General features: G+C 46.1%; 1 protein-coding gene across 1 annotated transcript in view; it reads right to left on the bottom strand.

The window, feature by feature from the left end:
- Window positions 1–1,563: 1,563 nt before the first annotated feature.
- Window positions 1,564–10,002, bottom strand: part of LOC107117697 (pseudokinase FAM20A-like) — a gene marked incomplete at its 3' end in the record, with an annotated part of 42,799 nt that continues 34,360 nt past the window's right edge. Inside the window, exons 2-4 of the mRNA XM_015419853.1 lie at window positions 9,223–9,404; window positions 4,867–4,917; window positions 1,564–1,642 (exon numbers count right to left, since the gene is read on the bottom strand). Of these exons, the coding sequence (XP_015275339.1) occupies window positions 1,564–1,642; window positions 4,867–4,917; window positions 9,223–9,404 (312 nt within the window). The remainder of the gene's footprint in view (window positions 1,643–4,866; window positions 4,918–9,222; window positions 9,405–10,002) is intronic.

The following is a 10,002-nucleotide window of genomic DNA, read 5'->3' as shown; positions in this document are numbered from 1 at the left end:
TGCTGGTTTTTCCTGGAAGTAACATTATGCCATCGCTGACTGCCCCCCATGTCCCCACCTTCCATCCCTTGCTGGTTGCCAGGCTGGGCCTAACAACCCTGGTCTATCCCCAAATGTTCAGGAATTTCCTAAGTCAGAGTTGGCAACCCTAGTTCCAACAACTAGCAACATATACTAAATAGCAACAAGAAGTTTAATAAGGTAAATAATAGGGAAACTTCATCTAAGAAGGGGTGGGAAATAATAAGTGGTTCACGAGTGATTCTTTAACTAGACATATCATGCTTTCTGGTTAAAGAGTAGGAACCTACTGGTCCCAGGCTCTCCTTCCCAGGGCTCTCCTAGCACAATCAAACACTCCTTCAAGCCTTTACTTTGAGAGGCTATCTGACAGCAGGATCCCATTCCCTGCTCCTAATTCTCCAAGCCCCTCTGGTGCCCTTCCAGTTCACTCGCCTGTTCCTGGTGGCAGTTCACTCTCAGAACTTTTCTCTCTTTTTCCTCTCTCTCCTCCTTAGGAAAAAGGCAACTGTTTCTTAAGCCATAGTCCGGGGCAGCTGGAAGAAGTTGGGCAGATGCTAGTGCACCAGGATGCAGTAGGGTGATCCACTTCCCCCACAGGAAGGGTGGGGACTCAGACTCACCTTCTTCCACCACCTCCCATCATCTCCTGTTCTCTACTGGTCACCATTACTGTGCATGGTTCTACCACCTACTGGAGTGGCAGCAGCTCACCCCTGCCCCCAATCCAAAACAAAAGGCAATAGAAGTAGTCTACCCCAACAGTTTGCAAGGGTTGGCTCCCTATTTTCTGGAATACTGGTCTCTATAGTGAGGACATGTTATACTCCAGGTTTGACTGTCATGTGCAAAAAGTCCAATTTTCATACCAAATTTTAGCTTTCTGGACAACCTGGAAGTACATGAACCATTTTGACGGTATAGTTTGAAACCGCAGTTTTGAGGAAGATGTGTATAAATGTGCCCTTTCAGATTTTCTTGTTGCAGCACTTTGGCATACATGCATGCCAAATTTTAGGGCTTCAGCTAATTGGGAAGTACCTTAACACTTTTGGTTCTCTTATGTGTTAAATGTGTTAAAATGAGTAATATACCAGCAACTACATTATACCAATTGAATGGCAAAAGAACTTTCATGAAGAACAGATCAAAACATAAGGGTATGAAAATGCAAACTCCAAAAAGTAGGGACATGCAATGATGAGCAATTCTTGCCTTCAGTCACTGTACATCAACCTTAATTCTGAACTTCAATTCCGAAAAAGCGGAAGTTTGCCTAACCAGTCCCCAAAGCTGCTCAGCTATTGAGAAATATAATTAATAATTGAAAATTCTTAAATAAAACTATTATTTAAAACTACAATTTTCCAGTTGTTCCTCCACAACACAGTGGCTAATGTCCTGCTACCATTTTCTACTGACCATCTGCCAGTCCTCCCTCTGTGCCCCATCCATTCTACAAGCTTTGTGCCACTTAGTGCATTGGATACAAGTTTGGTTATACATCATACAGGGGCACACCATAGGTAAATATAAACTTACCTTATAGGTTTGAACATAGCTTTCCCAAAGTCCTGAAACCGTAGAACAATTTTCAAATGCACTCCACTGGGTTTTACAACTGAGAAATGAAAGAGATTCATGCCTGCGGTCAAAAACAGACTTCAAAAAATTCTACCTTTTTGTACATGTTTATTTATTTGTTTGTTTAATTTGTATCCCGCCCTCCCTGCCAAGGCAGGCTCAGGGCGGCTTACAGGACATATGTTAAAACACAAGATTTAAATAAAACTACAACATATAAATAAAAACACATCATAAGGTGTTAGTACAATAATAAGCAATGGTGGCATTTTCTCATCATCTGAGTGGTCAACTAGCACCATAGCACAGGCTGTTGATTATTAAGTTGGTGTTGATATTGGGGCCAGAGACTCCATATTAGAAAGGCAGCACCCTAATCTAAGGCCTGGTGGAAGAGCTCCATTTTACAGGCCCCGCGGAACTGTAAAAGGTCTCGCGGGGCCCTGATGTCGTCCGGGAGCTCATTCCACCAGTGCGGGGCCGCCACAGAAAAGGCCCTGGCCCTTGTCACAGCTAGCCTGGCTGTGACCCCGATCTTAGTGCTCTCTGGGGTCCCCATTTTGGGACCCTGATCTTAGTGCTCTCTGGGGAACATGTGGGGAAAGATGGTTCCTTAGGTATGTAGGTCCCTGATCATATAGGGCTTTAAAGGTAAGAACCAGCCCCTTGAACCAAATTCAGTTCAAGGCAGCCAGTGCAGTGCTTTTAGGGCAGGCTGGATGTGCTCCTGCATAGGGTGACACAACAACAGCCTGGCCACTGCATTCTGTACCAGCTGCAGCTTCTGGATTTGGGACAAGGGCAGCCCTATGTAGAGAGCATTGCAGTAGTCCAATCTCGAGGTAACCATTGCATGGATCACTGTTGCCAGGTCACTGCATTCAAGGAAGGGAACCAACTGCCTAATCAGCCGCAGATGGTAAAAGTGGCTTTGCAGTGGCTGCTAACTGGGTCTCCATTGTTAAGGAGGCATCCAGGAGCACTCGCAAACTCCTCACCTCCAGCGCTGGCACCAACGGCACCCCATCAAAGGTCGGGAGTGGGATCCCTAACCTTGGCTCGCTCTGACAGGCACAGGACCTCCGTCTTCATCGGATTCAATTTCAGTCGACTTAGTCTAAGCCAACCAGCCACAGCTTTCAACTAGAGTCTGACTGGCCGTCCAGCAACAGATAGAGCTGGGTGTCATCTGACAACCCCGTCCATGACTCCAGGCAATCTGGGCGTATAGATGTTAAATAACATTGGGGAAAGCACCGCTCTTTGGGGCACTCTGCAAATCAGCGGGTGCCTTCCGGATAGCTGTTCCACAATGGCCACCCTTTGTCCCCGACCCTGAAGAAATTAGGAGAGCCACTGCAAGGCAAACCCCCGAATCCCGGTATTGGCGAGGTGGTGGACAGTAGTTGATGGTTGACCATGTTGAACACTGCTGACAGGTCTAACAGCAACAACACTGCCATACCACCCCAATCCAGATGCCTCCGGAGATCATCTTTGAGGGCGACCAGGACCGTCTCTGTCCCATGGCCTGGTTGGAAACTGGACTGGAAGGGATCTAATATGGAGGTGTCATCCAAAAAACCCTGCAGCTGGATCGCCACCGCCCTCTCAATTAGTTTGCCCAGATAGGTCAGATTGGATACCAGCCAGTAATTAGCCAATTTGGCCGGATCCAAGGATGATTTTTTTGGGGGGAAAGGATGGACCACTGCCTCCTTTAGTGCACTAGGGAACAGTCCCTCAATTAGGGACTTGTTGATGATCTCCCTTAGTGTGCCTCGTAGCCCATCGTGGCTGGCTTTAATTAGCCATGACGGGCACGGATCGAAGCTACAAGTGGTCGGGCAAACAGATGAGAGTAATTTGTCAACCTCCTCTAGGCTGAGTGGACTGAAATAATCCAAAACTTGACAAGAAGACGCACGTGGAGTCTCGAGTTCCTTTACTGCCTCAACCGTGGTGGGGAGGTCGTGGCGGAGCGACAAGACTTGTTGTACAGTAATGTATTAATATCCAAGATTCAGAATGGGTTGATCAAGAAGGAACTCGCGTAGCTCCATAGCTCAGTGGTTTCCCACAACTGCAGCATGAGAGGTGAGGAATTAAGCATTTCCCCCCTCCCACAAATCTTTCTGGGTCACTGCTGGATGCTCTTAATCTAATATGAGTGGTTAATTTTTATGTACCATCAACTGATCAATGACAGGCCCGTAACTATAGTGGGGCCTCTCAGGGCCTGGGCCCCTCACTTATTGCCAAGGCCTCCCATCTTATCCCGCCCAGGGCCCCTGACTTCCATTTTTTAATTTTATTTATGGTGCTCGTCACTGGCCATGGCGGCTCTCTCTCAGCAACCCCGGCCCCTCTCTCTCGTCAGTTGGGCTTGCCTCCCCTCCATGCTTGGTGTCTGGGCTCGCTATGCCAGTGGGAAGATTGCGACAGACGGAGTGAGTGGGGAGCCCAGCTCCAGCAGCCAGGGGGGATCCAATGGCAGTGGTAGGTGAAGGATGCAGGGCTGGGGTGTGGGTGAGTACTGCCCGGGGGCCGATGGGCTTGGCTGTGTTGGCATGGCTGGAGAGGGCCTGGCGGTATGTGTGTCAGGATTGTAGACTGCTGGCCTTTCTCCCCAGGAGGCAGGTAGCTTGGGGGGGGTTTGCAGGTGTGTGTACGGGGTGCCCCTTGACTTATTTAAAGGCCCCTGGATTTTAAAAAATCCTGGCTATGGTCCTGATCAATGACATTCTGAATTTGTCCATTACTAACCAAGCTTGGATTTGTATAAAGGTACTAATGAACTGCAAGTCAAAATCTTCAAGAAAAACATCCCTGTGATAAAGGATGGGAAGGAAACATAGTAGAATTATATTTAAATGTTTGGGACTGGGCAAAATGCAAACCAAGCTAAGGCTCAGAAGTAACAATGGCAGGTTTAATGAATAAAACTGATTAAAATCCATTCATTCTGCTCATCAGACACTGCTCCCATGACACATGAATACGGTTGCTAACTCTGGGTTGTGAAATTCCTGGAGATTTTGTGGAAGAGACTGGGGAGAACAGGATTTGGGGAGAGAAGGGAGCTCAGCAGGATATAATGCCATAGAGTTCAGCCTCCAAAGCAGCCATTTTCTCCAGGGGAACGGATTTCTGTTGTCTGGAGATCAGTGGTAATTCCAGGTGATCTCAAGGCCCCGCCTGGAGGTTTGCAACCCAGTGCATGAAGCAGGACATGTAACACAAATAATTACATTCACCTACTTTGTGTGCAGTCACAAGCACCTAGCAATGCTTTCTCGTCCTGACTGTAATCTGAAATGAAAAGAAAACCAGTGAAATCCAAAACCATTGAATATGGATATTTTCTTGGAAATGAAGTGTATTATAATTCATGTGCCTGCCTCCGGGTCATTTAGATCTTTATTTCTTGACCAGCAGCTGGGAGATGTTACTCGGTGATCTCTTTTTGCAACAGAATGGACTTTTAAAAACATTTTGGATAAGGCATAAGGTCTACTGCTTAAGGGGTGGGGGGTTGCAGCAGGTATGCCCAAACATTTCGGCACACCTAAAGTAGGCAGGTACATTTTATTTCATGTAGCCAAAACTGTTACAAGATTAGTGTAAGTAAAACATAAATTACAGGAAAAAAAAAACAATTGGCAAGACAGGTTGCCAACCACCAAACAAGCTTCATCCTACTGAAACAAGTATGAGTATAATTGTTAAAAAATTGCACTAGGGATCCCAGCCCCCCAGTTTGGGAGGGGGATTCCCTGATTTGGATCAGGCTTCCATGCTGCCGACCAACTGGCTGGTGGTGGTGGTGAAATCCCACTCCGAAATGACTTTTTGGGCCACTTCTGGTAAAACCGGAAGTACCACCCTGACGCAATGAGTTTTGTCCAAGTAACAGTGTCCCCACGCAACTTTTCTGGTGCAATGATGTCACTTTTGGGTGACGCCATCGCGTCAGGGATGTCATGCAATGTCCCCCCACTAACTGTGTCTGAGAGGCAATTGATGCCTCTTCAGGAGAGGGGGTGGTCACTTCAGTCTTGAAACAGCAGTGGTGTGTCCATTTCTAAAGATGCCTACCCTGGACCCAGAAGATCTCAATAACTATTGACCAGTCTCAAATGTCCCATTCCTCAGTAAAGTCATTGAATGGGAAGTAGCTGGGAAACTTCAAGCATCGCTGGATGAAGTGGATAGTATAGATCAGGGGTGTCAAACCTATGGCCCATGGGCCGGAATTGGCCCACCTGGGGCTTTGATCAGACCCGCGGCTCTCTTCTCTACCCCTCCCCTGCCTGTCCTCACCCTTCCAAGGGAGATTGGGGCTGCTGAACTTCCCAGCTGGCTGGGTCTTGTCTTTGCAGTTTCTCCTCGAGCAGGAAGCTCCTCTGGGCTAAAGCACAAAAAAAGCTGCAAAGAAAATGTGGAATGGATTTTTCTTTAAGGTCTCTAGGTCCAGATAGACTACTCTGGGACTGGAATGGCAGCCCCCAGAGTGGAATTATGGTCCCTGAGTGTAGCAGCTGCATTCTAGGAATGGAATTCCACACTGGGGGCTGTCAATCTAGTCCCAGAGTAGTCTATATGGGCCCAGAAACCTTAATAGAAAACCCATTCTGCATTTTCTTTGCAACTTTTTTTTTGAGCAGCAATGTATTTCAATGGAGTGGAGCTCCAGTAGTTTCAGTTTCCAGTGTTTGTATGCCCCTGAAGTTGTCTCCTTGCAAATAAAGGGCTGATATTTTGAGCCAGCTTGTCTCTACTGAATGAACCTAAGAATGGGTACCTGAGTGAGTACTCTAACCTGGGAACCCACAGCCAAAGGGGGACATTGCACTGGAGAGCCACTGCCACTCTAAGTAGACTGGTGGTGGGAGCTTGTAATGCCCAACCATTTCATGTTTTCCAAGACTCAGAGCATTTTATATTTTTAGTTTTTATTTTTAGTTTCTGCTTTATCTTGATGTTTTCTTTAAAAAAAATTCATTGCAAAATCCCACTATCCCCCCACCTTTCCATTTTAGGCAGGCATCTTTTAAGGGCGATGGGGGGGAGGTTTGGGAGGTATCAGTTATCAAAGACAGTTAAATAAACAAAATATATCAAAAGTGTTACTGTTTTAAGCATGTCTGAATTTTAGGTTAAAATTTTTTTAATTGTGTTTGTTGGTGTCCTTTATAAAGTTAATATCTGCGCTACCTGGCATTACATTTTATGACACACATAGCCTGTCCCAACAAAGTTCCATTTATGTCAGATCCGGCCTTCATAACAAATGAGTTTGATACCCCTGGTTTCGATCCTTTTCAGTCTGTTTTCAGGCCTAATTACTGGACTGAAACAGCCTTGGTTGTGCTGGTGGATGACCTGCTCCAGGAGATGGATAGAAGGATTGACTCTGTTGATTCTCATGGACCTCCCAGCAGCTTTTGATACAATTAATCATGGTATCCTTCTGGACCAGGCTGGGATTGGGAAGCACCATTCTGTGGTGGTTCTGGTCCTTAGCTGGAGGATAACTTTCAGAAGGAGGTGCTAGAGCACTGCTGCTCAGCCCTTGGCAATTGGCCTGTGGGATCGTGCAAAGTTGTCTCTTATCCACTGTGTTCTTTAACATCTACATAAAACTGTTGGGTGAGGTCATCTGGATATTTAGGCTGGGTAGTCGGCAATATTTTGATGATATTTAGTTCTATCTTGCATTTCAAGCAGATCCAGGGGAGGCTGCAGAAACCTTGAACCAGTGCTTGGAAGTGATTTTGGATTAGATATAGACTAATAAATTTAAGATTAATCCTGACAAGATGGAAGTGCTACTGGTGAGCAGAAGGTCTGACCTGAGATTTAAGATGCCACCTGTTCTGGATGAGGCTGCACTCCCCTTGAAGGAACAGGTTAGTCATCCAGGGGTGCTCTTGCACCCAGGCCTTGTGCTTGAAAAACAGGTGGCAATGGTGGCCAGGAATGGCTTTTACCAGCTTCATCTGGTTAGCCACCTATGACATTTCCTGAGCAGAAAAGATCTGGCCATTGTGATAGCTACGTCTAGATTAGATTACTGCAATGCACTCTACATAGGACTGCCCTTGAGAAGTGTTTGGAAACTTCAGTTGGTGCAGAATGCTGCTGCCAGGATGTTGACTGGAGTAGGGACCACATCACTCCAGTCTTGGCCAGTCTACGCTGTCTACTGGTTTGTTCCCAGGCACAATTCAAAGTGCTGATGTTGACCTTTAAAGCCCTATGTGGTTTGGGACCAAGATACCTAAAGGACCTCCTACTCCTTTATGAACCCACATGAAAACTTTGGTCATCTTTGGACATCCCACTTCAGGTGCCTCCACCTTCTGAGATTAGGCAGGTGGCAACTCAGGAGAGGTCCTTCTTCGTCATGGCACCAAAACTTTGGAACTCTCTTTTCCCAGGGAGATCTGTTTGTCCCCTTCTGTTGCTGTTCTCCACCAGCAGGTAAAGTCTTTTCTTTTCTTTTCTTTGCGTGGCATTTCCTCAGTGATCCCTCCTTCCTGCCCCTGTTTTAATTGTTGTTTTTTTGTCTTTCTGTGTATTTTAGTTCTGGTTTTAATTGTTTGAATGATGTGTTGTTGTTTATGTGGTTTGGGGGGGGATTGTTTTTAATGACTCTAAAATGTGATTTTATTGTGTATATTTTAATTTGTTAGCCACCTTGGTGGCCCTTGTGAGGACAGAAAGGCAGCATATACATTTGGTAAATATATAGAGACCTAGAGCAGAGGAAACCTAGGGTTGCCAACCTCCATGTGGCACCTGGAGATCTCCTGCTATTATAGTTGATCTCCAGAGGATAAAGGTCAGTTCTGCTGGAGAAAGTGGTTGCTTTGGAGGGTGGACTCTATGGCATTATACCCCGCTGAGGTCCCTCCCCTCCCCAAACCGCAGCCTTCCCTGGCTCCACTCCCCAAATCTCCAGGTATTTCCCAACCCAGAGCTGGCAACCCTAAAGAAGCCTCAAGGGTCATCTAGTCCAACACCCTCCACGATGCGAAAAATTCACAGCTATCTCCCCCCACCCCCCCATCGAACCCTGTTCTATGCCCAGAAGAAGGCAAAAAACCTCCACAATCCCTGTGCCAATTTTACATGTGTTTGTCTTTGCACATAGCTGTGCAAGAGAGCTTTGGCTATTCACGGCTCCTTGGAGTGTGCACCTATATGCTCTAGAGACCTGTAAACATGTATGTGCCTTACGCAGAATTTACAGCTTTTATAGGTACGTCTGGATTGTCATTGTTGTGTATGTGTTAATATATGCAATAAGTGAATTGAGCCTCAATTATAGGAGGATGGGTTCAGATTACACATTCAGAGAAAAAATTTATTGGCTCTGGTGAGAAAACCTGGTGTGTACAGACAGATTTCTGTAAGTAGCTCTGGATGTACAAAGGTCTGTTACATAGAGAAAATAAGCACAAATTCAATCATTCCATTATAATCACATGCCCTATCCTATTTAGGACCCGTTGCTGTCTGGGTAGCCTTAAGCAAAGAAACACACAGCCAGTCTACTGATTGTGCTTATGGTTTCCTGAATAGTGGCAGCTATTCAGAAAGCCAACTTACCAGCGCTAATGGTGCTGAAACGAGGCATGTCCTGGAGAAGCTGGTCAACAGCAGGGCTGGACCGTGGATACAGTGCATTGCGATTGATTCCCAGGTGGAACTGGAGCCAGCTTGCTTCCTGCTTGAACTGTATCAGTGAGTCCAAGGTGAGGTTGCGCTCCTCTTTGTAAATCTTGTGTCTCCTGAAATATGGAATGAAAACATGGTGAGTCCAGAGTTACAGAAAGAGCTTTAAACATATTCCATCCTTCCCCTCAAGTAAAGTCAATTCAGTTTCACATGATTCCCCACTCCTCCACGTGCAACTGCTGGTGTGACCTTGGGTTAGTCATAAGTTCTTTCAGAGCTGTTCTCTCAAGGGCAGTTCTCAAGAGAGCTCTCTCAGCCCCACCTACCTCACAGGGATTCTGTTGTGGGGAGGGGAAGGGAAAGGGATTGTAAGCCACTCTGAGACTCCTCTGGGTAGTGAAGGGTGGGGTATAAACCCAATCTCTTCTCTTCTTCTTCATAATTAAAACTGGGACCAAACTATGTGACCTAGGGTTGCCAATCTCCAGGTGGGCAAATAAAACAAAAAAAAACCCATGTACAAATCAAAGATGAATGTAACTAATGATTTATAAGGTATAAAGCTAAAGAACAAACACTACTACAAGGCCGAAATATACATTATATAAATACATGAAATGTAAAGCAGACGATACCACTCTGATGGCAGAAAGTGAAGAGGACCTAAAGAGCCTCTTGCTCAGGGTAAAAGAGGAGAGCGCAAAAGTGGGC

Source organism: Gekko japonicus, unplaced genomic scaffold (genome assembly GCF_001447785.1).
Source record: "Gekko japonicus isolate JY-2015 unplaced genomic scaffold, Gekko_japonicus_V1.1 scaffold2804, whole genome shotgun sequence".
In the NCBI taxonomy this organism is placed as follows: Eukaryota; Metazoa; Chordata; class Lepidosauria; order Squamata; family Gekkonidae; genus Gekko; species Gekko japonicus.
The sequence above is the reverse complement of the archived record's forward strand: the minus strand, read 5'-3'. Positions and strand labels throughout refer to the sequence as shown.